The sequence below is a fragment of the Ictidomys tridecemlineatus genome, chromosome 3 (assembly GCF_052094955.1).
Source record: "Ictidomys tridecemlineatus isolate mIctTri1 chromosome 3, mIctTri1.hap1, whole genome shotgun sequence".
Classification (NCBI taxonomy): domain Eukaryota; kingdom Metazoa; phylum Chordata; class Mammalia; order Rodentia; family Sciuridae; genus Ictidomys; species Ictidomys tridecemlineatus.
In genome coordinates, this window is record NC_135479.1 from 115,924,090 (window position 1) to 115,941,521 (window position 17,432).

At 42.5% G+C, this 17,432-nt stretch overlaps 1 protein-coding gene across 7 annotated transcripts in view; it reads right to left on the reverse strand.

Annotated features, from left to right (window-relative positions):
• Tnik (TRAF2 and NCK interacting kinase) overlaps window positions 1-17,432 on the reverse strand; it is a 375,407-nt gene that overhangs the window by 62,415 nt on the left and 295,560 nt on the right. For 5 of the 7 annotated variants that reach the window (XR_013436636.1, XM_005332469.5, XM_078043639.1 and 2 more), the window contains exons 13-15: window positions 8,926-9,036; window positions 8,023-8,109; window positions 6,621-6,809 (exon numbers count right to left, since the gene is read on the reverse strand). Coding sequence is in view for 6 of the 7 variants with exons in the window: in XM_005332469.5 (XP_005332526.2) it covers window positions 6,621-6,809; window positions 8,023-8,109; window positions 8,926-9,036 (387 nt within the window). In the remaining variant the exon portion in view is untranslated. The remainder of the gene's footprint in view (window positions 1-6,620; window positions 6,810-8,022; window positions 8,110-8,925; window positions 9,037-17,432) is intronic. The other 2 variants (XM_005332470.5, XM_005332471.5) reach the window with 1 other exon arrangement.

Below are 17,432 nucleotides of genomic sequence, written 5' to 3' on the forward strand. Positions count from 1 at the left end.
GCTGATTTTCACAGGCAGTTAATGGATTTGATTGTTGTGTGCAAATGTTACTAATGTACTTCTAGTAGAATTTCCTATGCTTTCTCTCACTTAGTTTATGGACTAAAGTCTACCATTAATATGTTTCAGGCATAGCATTCTAAAAGGTATGGTCTAAATAATAATTTGTTACACTTTAAAAATTATTTCAGGATGGGTCCAGTGTGCTGTAATTTCTTGCAATTGAGTGTGTCCAAAGAAATTTGAAAAAATCTATGAGAAGGCTGTAACAATGAGGCATCTGGTACACATTTTACCTCAAGAAAATCTTGTCTTAAGGTGTTTGGGAAGGCAATGCTGCACAGAGCTTGCACCAAAGGATCACCTGAAGAACTGAAGCAAAGATACCAAAACAAACACTGGAAATGGTGCTTCAGAGGGAAAGCTGGATAGTATATTTAGAAGATGGTCCTTCTAAATATATTGAGACCAGGCAAAAAGGCCTCTTATGACAATGTATGTCTACTAATTAGAGATAGATATGAGAAAGAGACAAAAAAAAAAAAAAAAAAGAAACAGATCCCCTCTGCCTAGAATAAGCTTATATGTGATTAAAAACTGGGGCACAATCAAGATATGTTTCAATCTGCCTGAGGATACTCAGAAAATTCTAGTAGCAGAGCATCTGCTGCAACTCCTGTTGCCAAGACATAAAATATCAGGAACATTACCCAAAAGAGATTTCTAGTAAATCTGATAGAGTGTCCAGGTTCTAGATGATAACAACAAAGACCCATTACAAAGGGTTTCTTGTTGACGGGATTACCAGTGAACACAGAGCACAGGATTAGCAGAGATTGATCAAATTTCACTATCAAAGCAATTTCTTTTTCTTATTAAAAGAATCATTTTACCATGTTAACTAAAATAACTTTAAAGAGGCTTGGATTACCTCTGCAAAAATACTATACTATTTACTACAGCCTTATAGAGAGAAAGAAAAAACTGGTCTCAGAAATACAATTCTACTTCAAGAAGGGCTGAGCTGTCCACTGGGCACTATGGGGGTGCCAGACAAGGCCTATGAGATGCAGAAAGGCTACACAAATATAGAAGATCAAAAAGTAACTTTTTTGGGAGGGTACTGGGGATTGAACTCAGGGGCACTTAACCACTGAGCCACATCCCCAGCCCCCACGATCCCATTTTTTCATATTTTATTTAGAGACAAGGTTTTGCTGAGTTGCTTAGGGCCTCATTAAGATGCTGAGGCTGGCTCTGAACTCGTGATCTCCTGTTTCAGCCTCCAGAGTCACTGGGATTATAGGCGTGTGCTACTGTGCCCAGCTAAAAGTAAATTTGTTGATTCCAAGAGTCATAAAACAACTTCAAAATAAATAAAAATGTTTAAACATGTAGAGGAGAAACATTCTACCAATATCAATTATCAAACTGGCTTGTATATTTGAAAACAGTCTGTAGATTGTTTCACTTCACAATAATGAATATTTTTTGAGGTTTTCTAAACAAAATGATAGAAGTAGTTTCAAACATGCAGACAGTTAAATATATTTATGTCATTTTCATAATATTTTATATGATGTTGGGTACACTGGGTCTACACAAGCCTTAGAAGGTTTTACTTAATTGCTAAATTCAGCATAATTGTATGAGAATTTTTTTTTCTCTTACTGAACAAAATAATGTGTTTTCTGTATTTTACTGGCAATGCTAGATAAAGGGGAAAAAGTCAATAAATAACTTCTAAGTGCTCATTAGATACTTTGACCCTGTGCTCACCAGCACATAAAGGGTGAGTCATATGGTTCTTTGGCAAAACCACGAGGCAGATGTTTACTGGACAAGAAGGATCCTCTCTTCTCCAGGGCACCTTTGAGCATAGGAGAGACTCTCATTCCTGTGGAATGTTTAAAATGCAATCTTGTCTGAAGATAAGGGCTAGAATGACTTTTCTAAGGTCCACTATAACAAATATTCCAAGAAAAAGTATAGATCCCACTTGAAAGGAGCACATAACTTAAAAGTAGTGAAGCAAGTCCTTAGCAAAGTGCTTATCTATTACTGGGGAGAGGTGAGTGAGGTGATAGAGATGCATGTGAATCAGTCACGTGAAATCCAAATCAGAAACAACAAAGACAAAACATTCCTTGCGGTTGCAGTGGCCTTGGGAATTAAATGTGAATCCATACTTGATTTGCATTGGTACCAGAGTTTCAGTGTCAACAGACACATGAGACTGCCCTGATCCTTCTAACTGTGAGGCTGGAGGTGCCCAGGAAGTGCATCTCAGGAAGGCCCCAAGACTTGCCCAGGCCACACTGCCAGGAAATGGAAGAACATAAACTCAAAGGTGCTCCCTACTATTTGGGTCCAGGTTTCTTTTATGTCAAATCTTAAGAAATATAAGCAGAAACTGAAGAACAATAAAAGCAGAGCTGCAAACACTCATAATTTGGAAACCTCATATATAAAGTAACTCATATAAAAATGGAAAAAAAAAATCAGTGCACAACAGAGAGATCCAAGTGTAGAAGTTTTTATATAGAGATTTCAAGGTCCAATGGGATGATGGGAAATAAAAAGCTATCTTGGCCCTGATCAGATCATTGTTTGCCAAATAAAAATATAGCCAGATGACTGACACGCATGGCGGAGAGAGAACATGATGGAGTGTTAAAAAAAAATTAAAATACTATCTCGTGCAACACTATGTAAACAGAGCATTCTGTCACTGTTGGGTGTGAGGGCAATTTTTTTTTATGTATTTGGGGAAGGAAGGGGGGTGCTACAGAGTTACTACCAGGCCCAGACAATCACATGCCATTTTAAGGTACAGCAGAAAAAAAAAAAAAAAGGAATCCCAAGGTCCAAAAAATGAGAAAAAAAGACCTTCAAATTTTCCTGAGGTTCAACAGAACATCATGCTTCTGTGTTCACAGAACAAGTCTGACTTTCATCCCAATCCAGAAATAGTACAGAATTTGAAAGCAGGTGCAGGATGGGGGGCATGACCATATCTGTTCTTTTAATTCAGAGACAATTTCCTTCCTGGCTGAAATCTGAAAAGCAAAGCCAATGTGACATTCAGGACAGATGGAATACTCAGGAAAAGGAGGGAAGGAAGAGCACAACACCATTGGTAAATGATCAAGCATTTTCATTTGCTCAGAGCGTGCGTATCCAGTAAGAAGTGGGAAAGATAATGAGAAGCAATGATCACTTCTCTTTCACAAAATGAACGAAGACAAAGAGGATGAAGCATGACAACACTATAATACCACTGAAAAATGGTTGCTCTGCAATGAGCAAGAGAAGAAGTGGATGGAAGGGTAATCAAAGATGAAAAAAATATCCAACAAGAAGCTTTAGAGCTGAGTTAGGAAACATGCTGGAGCTGATTAATGAAGAGGTTGCAAGTGGGTAGAAGATGGCTGGGTAGTGTCTTCCTTAGCACAAGGGCCGAAAATGTCCAGACCCCATGTCACAGGAGACAGTGGCGTGGGCACAGCTGCCTGCTCTTCACTGCTGAGGATGTCTTCAAATTTATATCCTGACAGAAGATGCACTTGAAAAGTTCTCTTTACCTCCCAAGAGTTTAACCCAAGTTTTCTTATCAGGCAATAGTTAAAACACTAAGCTATAAATTCTGTTCATATTTCAAGTCTTGAGGCATGTTATTGTTTGGCTACTTTGTGCCCCACTCTCCTTTCTAGTATAAGAAATGAGATCTGAAAATAATGAGTTAGAAGAAAAGTTCGTACATGGCTGATGAGAAGCATTACAAGATCAAGAAGATAAGAATTCTCATGTTCATTTTATTCCCAATTGAATGAAATCGGGTGTTCAAAAAATGATGAATCAAACCAAAGAAGGTTCTGATTTGTATACTAGTTGCTTCAGTCCCAAATTTAGCACTGTCACTTTTTACCATCTAAATAATTTTATTTCTTCTAAAATATAATCACCCACTCTAAGACTTGGGAATAGTTTGATGACTAGATGCAGGGTTAATTGGAAGCTGGAGTATGTTAACCACACCCAGGAGGAGAGGATTACATGTGAAACTCCCAAAGGATTCCCCACATGTGTCTGGAAGTGCATGAAGCCCAAAGGAGGAACACCAGGCGACTGGGAAGCCAGGGACCTTGGAAGATGTCACCCACCAGAGGTGGCACAGACTTAGGCTGGCCAAGGACCCTCACATCAGGAGTGCTTGATGACACAGCCATACCGTTTGCACGCCCAGTAGGGAGATTTCTCTTCCTGCTAGGAGCCTGGCTAGGAAGCATAGGGAAATTAGGAGGTCTAGAAAATGGCCTCGATGACATCTGCAGAAACTTGTCCCCAGGGATGCCAGGGCTCCTGAAAGCTTGGGAACTGTGAACTTGTTCTGAATAGAGAGGACAGGCCAGGAAGTTTAATGATGAGGACAAACAGCACCCAGAAAACAATGAAGCTAAAGTGGTCAAGTTCAAATCAGAATAGACTGGGTAGAGGCCGAAGGGAGGAAATGGAAACTGCTCCACGCTGTCCCATCTTTTCTGGTGCATTTGTGCATGAGGGAGCTGCCTAGGGGAAAGAAGGAATTCTGGGATGCTTTGCAAGGAATCACAGTCCTCTTGGATGGAATCTGCAGGTGTCTGTTTTCTAAAGTCATGCTTAGAGCTGGGAACACGAAAGGCCTGGTGGTCATGCATCAAGGAGAAGTCATTTAGTGATGCAGCATTTCTTAGGAGAGTAAAGACACAGGAATTCATGCCCCTCCTGTCCTGAGGTCCATGGGAGTGTCTAAGGCCCTCCTTAATTGCCCTAATGGGCAGCTGGGGACTTGTCATTTTGGAGATGTTAGGAGAGGACGAAGAAATGGCCTTAGACTCTAAATCTTGAGTTGGGCTACATCCTTGGGAGCGAGATTGCTTTGGCCATCTCCCTCCAGTCCTTGAGGTTTCCTGAGGTTTCAGTTGTTCTTCCAAACCACGTCTAATAGGGCAAGCTGCTGATCCATCTTTCTTCCATGAGCGACGCTGAAACAGGGGTCTTGATCTGGAATCGTGAATTCCTGTGGGTGCTACTGGCATTAACTTTGTGGAGGTCAGTTTTTCAGCTTTCTGAATACCTGCCACAGTCAGGCTCTGTGAGTCTGGTCTAGCTGGAGCTTTTGACTTGGCATGGCTAGAAAGTAGTTTGGCAGTGGAGGAAGATGGCACACCTCCGCCAGCCAGGAAGCGTGTCAGCTGCTGTTTAGCAGCATAGTGATTCTGCTTAGCTGGAAGAACAGGTGGATTATTAAGGGGTCGCTGCTGTACCTGGGAGTAGGATTACAAAACTGAGTTACTGATCTAAGAGAAAGAGTAGCTGTTACAGACAGAGGTAAATATGGATCATATTTACAAATGTTAAAGGAAAGCCATGAAAAATGTACTTCCCCTTGTCAAAACTAATCTTCTATATGGACTTAATTTTTTAAAGATTTTAAAGATAAAAGTTATTTTGTAATAATGCATGATAATCATGAAGGATTTTAAGAAGATATGGAACCACAAAAAAGTTTAAAAGAAAAATTCAGTTTTTAAAAAAATTTCCACCTTCCATTAACCACCATAATTAACATCAAGATATCATTTTCAGCATTTCCTGTATACAGGTAAAATAGGTTAGAAAAACAAAAAGAACTGTTTTTATAAAAACAAGATCTTATATAAGAAATCTAGTTCTGGTAGTATTGTTGTCTAGATAATTTGAAAAAAAATTCTAGCTATAAATATCTAAAGAAGTTAGATAAAAATACAAAGTAACCCAAAACATCCTTTTAAGTGACAAGCTATGCTCACAAGAAAATAAAGGAAGTCACTAGGTGCCACAAGTAATAACAACTGAAAACCAGGGTGTCATGTACAGGAGCAGACACAGTGGCTCCCTGAGCAGTGGCTGATCTTGGCTAGAGCTAGTATTTTGTTTGTTTCCTTTACCCATTTTGTTATCACCCTTTTTTCCCTCTCTGATCCAGTTTTTTTTTTTTAATCACATTTTTAAACCAGCTCATCACAGAACTAAGTTGCTAAAAACCCACCCTTACTCTAGTTGTAGAGCAAATTCAGGACCATTACTTTGGATCTACTGGATAACTATGAGTGACCTCTGGTCACTACTGAGGTCCATTGTGCGCCCGCTGTTGCACAATGAACAGGGTAGTATTAATGACAATACCCACATGTTGTCCAGGCTCCAGGTACAGACAGTAAATGAGTTTGAGTTTGCCTGCAATCTCCCAAGCCCTAATCCCACTCTTCCAAGGAGAAATCAGTTTAAAAAAAAAAAAAAATTCCTTCTGCTATAACTTCAGCTGGACTCATATAAGGAAAAGTATTTTTCTACTTCCTGTTTTACTTACAAAACCCCACTATGACCACAAAGACGCACACACAAAATAGAACCACAGCAGAGTAAGATGCCTGGCTATTTCTCTACAGAAAGGATGTTGTGGTTCTTCCAGTGGCAAAAATTGTGTCCTGTGATGAGCTGTCTTCCAACTATGGCATGGAGTGGACTCTGCACTTCTGAGGGATGCATTTGTGCAGGGGAAAGCTGGCTGGAGGGCATGGCTACCCTTGCTTACTTACCTCCTTGGCCCACGCTGGCTTCTCACTGGGGCTGATGCCTTCTTTGTAGTGGTACAGTGGCTTCTTCTCTATGGGTCTCTGCTCCTGACGCTGATGCTGAAGAGAAACCAAGTAGTCTCTTTCTTGCTTAAGCTGTCTTTGCAGTCTTTCTGCTTGTCTCTGTTCTTCCAATTGTTTGCGCTTATACTCCTGCCCAGACCAGGAAAGATGAGTTAAAAACAAAACAAAACAAACAAAAAACCGGCCAAATCATCCCAGGAAAAACCACGGGGCAGTAGTGACAAAGCATGCAGTGAGGCAAAAATCTAAACAACAAAGGACCTTACACATTAATAGAAATACAGGAGGAGGTCAGGGTATGCACAGAAATAAACTCCAGTTTTGGGTTAGTATCCACACAAGAATGTGTCATTTGAGGAGAAGACTGTCGTTTTAGTGGCGATCCTACAAACTACCACCACACTCAAAGTGACTTGTCCCTGATGAATTGCAACCGAGAAAATGGCAGTAACAAGGACATTTGGATGGTCAGCACACAACCCCCATAATAGCCAACCACTTCCTATTTAGTAATTAAATCATTCAAACATGCATAGTTAAGTACAGAACTAAATAAAACTAAATCATTTTTTGTTTAATAAAACTTGGATGAACAAAAGTCATTAGCAAGCTTAAGTACAGGCTAAAAAATATCAGTTCAGTTAAAAAAAATACACCAAGCAGCCCATTTGGAGAGCAATGCAATAATAATAAAAAAAAAAGTACTTCAAGTGGACGCCGCATGAGCAGGGAACACAAAATGTTCCCATCATAAGGGTAAAACTAATAGTCTGCAAATGAAATATGACTGCAGAACAGAGTGGGTTCTTATGGAAAAGGTGCATTTTGCTGTGATTGTATTCCAGCATGGTGCAAATGGTCTCAAAAATTACTCTGCAATAAACACAGTGGGTCTCAAAAGCAGTCTGAACTTATAATAAGGCTGGATTCATGTTAGAGTTTCACAAATAGATGGATTTAATAAAGAATGCATAACAATTGTATTAAAAGTATTAGGCCTTGGCAAATTGGGTCAGGAAATGCATTAAGTTTCTGTGAGATTTTCCAGTCTTCAAGGCTTGGAGAACTGCCCCCCTCCTTTTAGGTAGGATACTGGGGTGCTTTATCACTGAACTATATCCCTGGCCCTTTTTGAGTCTGTGCCTGCTAAGTTGCTGAGATTGGCTTCAAACTTGCAACCCTCCTGCCTTGACCTCCCAAGGAGCTGGGATTATAGACATGTGTCACCATGCCCAGCACCTTCTTTGGAACTGCACACACACACACACACACACACACACACACACACACACACACACAATGAACACAGAGCAGTACAGCTGGCTCGTGGCTTTCCCATTACCAGAAGTAGAGCTTGTTCATGCAGTAGCTGCTGCTGCAAGATCTCTAACTGTCTTTGCTCCTCCTCTAACTGTCGCCTGATGTATTCCTGGAGAGGTAGGCAGCAGAGAATTCGGAGGAAGAGAAAGAAAGAAAGAGAGAGAAAAAGAACCAGTAATTTCAAAGGTGACAAGTGCTGCAAGAAAAGTACAGAAGGAAGGAGGGGAAAAAATACCCAACACCCTTATCAAACAGGAAGAGTTTGCCAAGCCAAAGCCAAAGCCTTTCAACATAGTCAGAAGCACCAGCCCTCTGCCTGCAACAGCTGACTGAGATGGCTTGGCATTTTACTGTTACTACTTGGTTTTAATAAACCCACAGTTACGTTTTAAAAGCTTTCCATTCCAGGTTCCTCTCTTTATGGAGTACCCAGAACTAACAATGTTATAAAGTTCTAAGGCTCTTGTGTAAGCAGCAGGTGTAAAACAATTGTGAAATGCCATCATGCACCATCTTTGCAATGGAATCCTCCTGCAGGCTCACTTGCTATCAGAATATGAATCTAGCAAAGAGAGGGGTCTAAATCAATGCACAAGGAATACAAGAGAGGAAAACCTCCCCTCACTGGAGGAGTAGGGCTTAGTTTGTTTTTCATGCTTCAGTGCTACCTTCTCATCAGACCCCCGGGGGCTGTGAATCTGAAGACCCAGGCATGTCAGGGGACTCTGGCCTGGGTAGAGAGCAAGATTGAACCAATGCCCATTGCCAAGGCTGTGCTTTTGACTTTTTGAATAGGTGAGAACAGTTGCTGGAGAAAGAATAAAAACCTTAACCGAGAGTCCAGGAGAAGGTGACCCACAGCATGGCAGACACACGGTGGTCACATAGGGACCAAGCCTGGAACTCCCATCCTGCTGCATGTTACCTGCTCATGTTCCGCCCGCCTCCTCTCCTCCTCCCGGCGCATCTGCTCTTCGTAGTGCCGGCGCTGCTCCCTCTCCTGCTGCTTCCTCAGTTCCTTCTCTCGCCTTTGTTGCTGTGGGGCCATAAGCAGACAACCATGATGGCAGTGGACAGGAGCTGGGTGGGGGCAGGGGGTGTGCTGTAAGAAACCTGCTGGACATGGACTTGAGCACCTAGAGAGAGATGCCGACTGCTCCAAGGCTCTGTGTGACCTGGCTACTGGGGGCACAGGGCAGGGAGGGGGTCATGCAGAACACCTGCCATGTACAATGTGAGAGGACTCTCACCAAGGAGTTCCTGTTATGTGCTTTCCCAGGGGTGGGTGGATTTTCAAACCAGGGCTAGGAAGGGCCAAGACTTGACAGCTGCTTATTACCTATCATCAAACTATTCACAGGATTTTCTACTGTGCTGTGACATTCAATCTTTTTGACACCACAAAACAGAAATATTTTATAGAGAATCTAAGAACCAGAGGAGAGAAGGGCACATTCAAGACTATACAGTTACTAGTAACACTAGTGGCTAAGGGGGAACAGAACTTACTAAGTCCCACCGAGGCCAAGACTCTTTCTCATATACCAAGCTGCCTATTTTCAGAATTATTCCTTTGTAAGCATCAACTTCTACTTCCGTCCCAGTAAGACCTTATGCTAAGAGACATCATCATGATCACTGACAGTCATTATCTCAAACCACTACCGAGCCCCTGATACTGGACAGTGGGATAAATGCCTTAGATGCTTTATTTAATCTTCACAGGTCTTCGGAGCTAAATATCATACTATTATCCACATTTTATAGGGGAAAACTGAGGAACAGGGAGTTTAAGTAATTGTTCAAGGTCATGCCCTTGTTCAAGGTCATGGCCCTTAATTAACGGCTTGATTTCAAAGTCAGCAATGTGTCACCAGCATCTAAGCTCTTAAGATTGTATCAGATGAAGGGAAAAGAGGAGTGACAGAACGATCTGGTCATTAATTGTATTCTCAGAAAAGAGAACATTTTAGGGGAAGTTCAAATGAAGCCAAGTGGTTATAGGAGCTGATGGTTCTCAAGTGGGGGTGGTACTGTTACCCATATCTGGTCACCCAGAACTGTGGGGGCATGGGAAGGTTTTTTTTTCAGGTTGTCCCAGTGACTGAGGAACATGATTGGCATTTACTACGAGGGGCCAGAAATGCCAAAAATGTTGCAGTGCATAGGACTATCACACAAAACCAAGTGTTTCTCCATACAACATGTCCTCAGCACCCATCTGAGAAAGGCTAAGGGCCTTTTGTGTCAGATCGCTGTACTGGCACTGAGATTTGTTCTTTAAATACAAGGTTCAGAAGGAACAGACCAAGGGGCCCACTCCCTTGAGAGATTCTCAAGGACCCTTCACCTTGTGGCTATGGAGGCATGAGGTTCCTGGGACAGAGTGGATCATAACCATCTCACACTGACAAGCCAGCTCTGCACAACCAGAGAAGGAGCCTTGAGCAAAAGCTCACTGTCGAAGCCCCAGCTAAGCCAACCACAGCTACTCAAAATGCCAAGAAGCCCCCAAAGCAACTTTCCCACTGTAGCCCTCACTGCAGTCCTCCATATCCACCATCTTCCGGGAACCTCTGAGTCTTGGGAAGTAAGCTGCCTTATTTGAGAGTCAACATCTATCATATCCAGATTGGTGAGCAGTTGTCCATCTTAGATTACAGGTAACAGGGAGCCACTGGAGCGAGGGCTTGCTGCAGCCAAATGACACGATCAGATATGCATTTTCAAAACGGCCCCAACAGCCATGGGAAGAGGCCAGGCTGGAAGATAAAAGGCAGTATGAAGACTTTCTCTGAGTGAGGTAAGGGGTGACGGGGCATGGAGGAGGTAGCAAAGGCAGACTGTGAGGGTGTTTCACAAAGGCCGCCTTTGGAGATGCGGCCAAAAGGAAGACTGAAACCTATCCAGATTTCAGTCACTCAAATAGGACTGCAGTGGATGCCAACTGAGAAGCAGAAATCAGAAACCAGCCAAAATAAAATGGGCAGAATTTGGTGATGATGGGCATGTTTGAGAGGGTGGAGCTCCTGGCCATGGGGCATACTAGATGGTATGACAAAGAAGAGCAGGAAAAGCAGGAACTCATTGGTACCAGACAAGCAATTATTTGTTTTATAGAAAAACAACACTGGAGGACACTCGGAGAAAACATCATCATAGGAACCGACTGAATAATTTGGATTACAGACCCAAAACAGAGACGTTTCCAACACTCAACAGAAGTGAATCAGTGCCAGCCCAGAGAATAAAATAATTATGTGTACAGATCTGTCTCCTGGCAGGAAATAGCCCTAATTTATCTAATATTTCAAGTTGTTGTTTTTTTTTTTTTTTTGAACTCCAACCATTGGTCTCTTTCTTGAGGGAGAAAAATTAAGCCTTCTGAAGATTTAGCCTTTTTTTTGGTGAAGAATTTGTACATTTTCAACCCCTCTGCCAGGAATCAATACTGTTTTATAATTACATGCCAGGCAGGTTCCTGGGCAAGGTGTATACAGTATTGATTACAACTCAAGAGAGTCTGCTTCCCAAGTACTCCACAGTTTTGGAGGAAGACACTCAAAAGTGACTAATAATTAAGAGTGATCTCACTCCGATCAGCCACTGCTGACACATGGAGGCATATGCCCGGGCTTCAGTTCCTGTGGTGAAGCTGGAAAAATAAATTACTTCCTCAGTCTTCTAAGGGCACCCTGCCAATTTCCAGCTGCTGTGTCTCAATGTTGGTGTCTTTCCTGGAAAGATGTTTGCTCTCTCTCCTCCTGGGCATGGGGGTTTTGAGGGGACATATCAAAACATGTCAAAGAAAGACCAGGGCTCCAAGCAGGCACTGTTACAGAGCTCCAATGACTCTTGTTTGAAGCAGCTCCTTGAGGACAAGGCCCATGCTTGATTCTCTCTTAACCCTCCACCTCTTGCACAGGGCTTGGCTATACATCAAGGTTTGTTGAACTGAACTGAGTTAAGAAACTTGGGGCCCCAGAGGATGTGAGTATCCCCTTACATTTTTTGTGGCACTTTTCATCCAATCAATACTTACAGTTTAGATCACATCATTACCAACTTCACAATCTAGGTTGAAAGATGTCTCCATTTCAGGTTTTATCTCCCATGATTTCTCACTCTGGGCTGACGTCACTGATGTTTGCCGTATTGAATACTGCACTAGATAAACAACAGCCTGCAGAGCTTGGGACCAGGTCCTTGCCTTTTTATGCCCTTCCTTAGCCCTTACTGGCCAGAAAATCCTTTTATGAGTACATAAATGAGTACATATAGGACATGAGAATATGTATCTAAAAAGATAGTCACCTATAACTAGTGCTGACAAGGTACCCATTTGCCATCTTAAAGAAAGATAGAAAGATAAAATAAGGGAATAAGAATCTAAGCTGGAACAAATGCGGCAGGGAAGACTCAAACAGTATTTTTAGATTATATTCAAATGATGCATAACATTTATAGTGGTCCTTCTGTCAATTTCTCTAAAACTCTTGATAGGTTCTCCATGGCCGAGAAGTTTATTTTCATCTAAATCTTCTTGGAACATTGTCAAAAGGGATATCCCTTAAAATTAGCCATTTGGTGGGCTCTTATAAGTTTCTAAGTATATTTTCCTGTTTGAGGGATGATTGATAGCATCTATCCTGTAATTTTGTTTTTAGGTTAAAATGGCTGTTGTCTTACTCTATGGAGTAGGTCTGTAGGATCTTTTAGCACCTGTTGTCTTCAGTTAGTGTCCCCCAAGAATGACTTTTTTGGGGGAAATTATGATTTCTCCCCATGGATGTTCTCCTTAGGATACCTCCAGGTGGAGGCTGTGGTCTGTACTATCAAGTGAACAGGTTAGTTAATTGTAATGAGGAAATATTAATCCTGTCTCCCTGCTCAGGGGACTTCCAAAAGTAACACATTTATCCCAAGTTGACCCTGCAGCATTTTTGCTCTTTAAATTCTTGCCAGAGAATACTGCCTCAACCCTTAAGTACTAGCATTCTTACTAAAGGCCTGGTTGTAAGAAATCGCCCTCACGGATGTTCATCACCAAGGCTGTGAAATGGTCCTCCTTTCCTTTTCTAATGCCCTTCTTGGATCACTTTAGATCAGCAGAAAGGTGTGCGCCTGCACCAGGGTGCTCTAGTTCTTGGAAGAGTGATTTTGATGAACTGTAGTGCCATAAAATGGCATTTTACAATGTCATTGGAATAGCTGAATATGAGTAATCACTGTGTTTATGGCAGGAATATTATCCCGAGCCTTCAAAGCAGAATCCACCCAACCACTCCCGGACAAGTGTGCAGGCTTTCAGCGGCCCCAGAAAACCGCCCTGAGTGACTGGTTTGCTCTTCTCTGATGGACAGCACAACTCCCAACTCCGGGCTGCTTGAGTATGCCTCTTTTCTTTGGTGCTAAGACTCTCAGGGTTGGACTGGGGCCACCTCAGGCAACTGCGCTGGATACCATGTCATGCAGGCATGCTGTGAGCCCACCCTGCTCCTGCTTTCATTTTATTTTCTTTTCCACTTTATGTTCTACTTTCTTTCCTTGTGTATTTTGTGCACAGTGGCTGGAGTAAACTCTGTAGACTACCTGAAGTCCTCTTTTTAGGATGTTCTGGTTTAGATATGAGGTGAACCCCAAAAGCTCATATGTGAGGAAATGCAGGAGAGTTTAGAGGTGAAATGATTGGGTTATAGCCTTAACCTAATCAGTGTATTAATCTCCTGATAGGGATTAACTAAGTGGCAACTGAAGGCAGGTAGGGTATGGCTGGAGAAGGTGGGTACTTGGGTACCCTTGGGGTATACATTTTGTCCTTGTTGAGGGGATCTCTCTCTCCGCTTCCTGGTGCTACGTTCCCAGCTGCTTTGCTCTGCCTCACACTTCTGCCATGATGATCTGCCTCATCTCAGGCCCTGACAAATGAAGTCAGCTGTCTGTGGACTGAGACCTCTGAAACCATGAGTCCCAAATAATTTTTTCCTCCTCTAACTGTTCTTGTCAGATCTCTTGGTCGCAGTGATCAAAAAGCTGACTAAAACACAGAAGGATGAAAAGTCATAAAGAAAGACATAAACAAATAGAAGAGAAAGAAACTTTGCCCTGGGCCTGTCTTTTACACACACCACATTTCTGATATCTAGACTCAGAGGTAACATCTACATTTGAGGAATGAACATCTGATAGCTGCAGTGTCACATGTCATTCCAGGAGGGCAGAAGGTGATAGTGAGGGGAAGAATGTGTGATCAGAAACAGACTAGATTCTGGTCCCGCACAGCCACTAAGGTGAACACTGAAGACCACATAGCAGTGCGCTCTCCAAATATTTGTTTAGAAAATGAGGGAATGTTTTATGACCTTGAATAAGTCACCTCCACCCACCCTTTCCATGAGGGGGTCACATCAGGTAACCTTGTGTTTATTCCAAGAGCCTGAGCAAGGATGTGCTACCTCACAAAGCAAAATTCTACTAGCAATTCACAATAAGAAGTGAGAAAAAGCAGAATTCTGAGTTGCCCTTGGGAGCTTCTCTTGTTTTTCAGCTTGGGTGACCTCCTGGAAATGGTGAAAAAGGGACCCTACTGTGAGTGTGGAAGACCTGGCTTGGCCTCCAGAGGACAGGAAAGCAGCCTGTGCTGCATCACGTCGGGCTCCTTGGGAAGTACCTCAAACCATCCCCTGAATACAGGGGCTCTGTTCAAAGGCACTAGGAATGAAAGGACCCAGTGTGGTCTTTTGAATGGACTGCACATCACACATGCTCCTCGCTTTAAACAGGACGAGTCCATACAAGTTGCACAGGAGCTGTATGTGTGACATGAGGTATTCAAACTTCTGGGCACTTCATTTGTCCATTTACCAGTTGCTAAAGTTGCAGCTTTGGAAAGACCATGGCAAACCAATCACTGCAGGGCAAGGACATGATTCCTTGCAACCCAAACTGGGATTCCAAATCATCTATTTTAGTAAGACACGAGAATGATAAAGCAGTCATCCTCTGAATTCATTACACAGCAACCTAATAAATGAAATAAAAATAATAATAATAAGATAATAATCATCATTGTCAGTAAGAACAAATAGGCAGAGCTTCCTATGATGGTTCTGAGCTCTTATTCTTATTAGCACATTTAATTCCCACCACAGCGCTTTGGGATAGATACTACTATGTCATCACTCCCATTTGACAGAAAGGGAAATCAAGGCACACTCAGGCCAGCATGTTGCCCAGTTGGTAAGGGCTAAACCAGATGTACTCTGTGTCTGGCTCTGGCTGTGCCGCCATCATGGATTTGCAAGAAGTAGGTTGAGGCATCTGCATATCCAAAGTGAAGGATTTTTTTTTGCTTTTTCAAGTGGCCATTTTCTCTCTCTAATTTCACTGTACCCTCTCATTTCTTCACAGAAACAACCAGAAAACACTAGTAAAGCTAGACAGGCTAGAGAGATGTCATTCCTTTCTCTCTGTATCTACTTTAATTAGCTGCCTAAACGAAGCCTTTTCTTTGCACACCCAGGGCAACTTTTGATGCACAGGCAGCCCCGTGGCCAAGTGCTATCAAGCACACACATGCACAAGTCAGTCTCTGTGCTCTAAGAAAGAGAGACAAAGGTGTTAGCTGCCTGAGCCTCGGGCTGTCTTAATGAAGAATTCTGTCCTGCCTTTTCTATGGATGCTAGTCTATGTGATTAGTCACCAGCTCCTTAGCATCTCTGAGCCTCTGTTTCCCCAAGAAGAACAGCTACTTGGGTTTTCCTGGACAAAAATAGCACGACTGTAATACCTGGTGCTGATGGCTCTGCAGGAAAGTGCACAAGTCAGGTGCAGTCGAAAGCCTCAAATTCCTTCTGTCATGATTCCAAAGCCTTTGAATGAGCCCTTGTTATAGGTTTGATCTGGAATGTCCTCCCAAAGTCCCATGGGTTGAAGGCTTGGTCCCCAGCTTTTGGGAGGTGGTGGAAACTCAAGGAGGTAGGGCCTTGTTGGAAGAAGCAGGTCATCAGGGGCATAACCTTCAAGGATCTCAGCCTTTTTCTCTCTTTCTCTCTCTCTGCTTCTTGGCAATCATTAGGTAAGTAGCTTTGCTCCACCATAGGCTCTCTGCCATGATGTTCTGCCTCACCATAGGCCCCTAAGAGTAGAGCCAGATAACCATGGATAGAAAACTCTAAAACTGTGAGCCAAAATAAACCTTTCCTCCTTTAAGTTGTTTTTTCTCGGGTATTTTGCCACAGAAACAGGACAGCTGACTATTGCAGAGCCTCAGATGCAGAGTGTTATGATGCACACTGAGTGTTATTAAGCATATTATAAAGCCAGTTTATTAAAGAGAGGGCCACTCTAGCAAGCACACCTGAGATGATACTGAAGATGTTAAATTATATCATATTTAGAAAGAAACGGGTTGATGTTTGGAGAAGAATAGGATTATTACCCTAAAACATTTCAAAGAATGATGCGGAAGGCATTTTAGTTTATTTGGCATAATTGGCATCAATGCAGAGCTATCACAAGGACTTCAATCAATAACAAGATACATTTTCTAATATTAGAAGGTACCACATCAAGTCCATGGATGTGTAAGGCAAGATATGCCAAACGGGTTAAATGACCCTGTTTGAAGAATACTGTGTCTCAAAGGGATTCTTGCTTTCAGAGAAGAATTGGTTCAGATCACTTTTGAAGTCCCTTATGTTTCATAGGCTCTATGATTCTATAAAACTGCTCCCTGAAAACAAGAGTTGAGATGAAAACAATTCAATTTAAATGTCATGTGAAATAATTCTTTGAGTGAAACTATTTTGTTGTCATAGTTCTGTGGTTATAAATAAGAAGGAAAACTGTGGAATACCAGAAACAGACTAGATCTAATAAAAAAGGCTCCATGAAGACCCTGGGCCATGGAAGGCAGGTGTGTGGTGCCCAGACCAGCGGGCACTGGAAGCACACCCTATATCCACGGGAGGCATCCTGGAGAGGGGGGAGGGCAGCAGCTGCCTAACTCTAGGGGACCAGTCTGAAATGCTTTGAGTATAAAATGCTTTCTCATTCCTTAAAAATATAGGAAGAGGTCTGGGCACAAGGACTTCAAATCTTAGCAGCATTTTAAACTACGGCGTAGGAATTTCATCCCAACTTCCTCAGTTTGGTGGGATCCTGGGATGGGCAGATAAGGTCACACCTCCTGTTGCAGGGCAGGCAAGTGAGGACAAAAAGCCCCTCTGGGATCTGCTGGGAAGCAGGGTTCCTTATGTCCACACAGACAGCATGCCTTCCTGAAGCATGAGTGTGATTCAGACATTCATGTGACTGTGACGACTGTCAGAAGCTGTGGGCAGGCCCCATCCCAGACAATGAGCATCCACTTTGCCAGCCTGGCTCCCAGTGGTTTCCTAATTTCTGTTCAGCTACCGAAATAACAGAGCA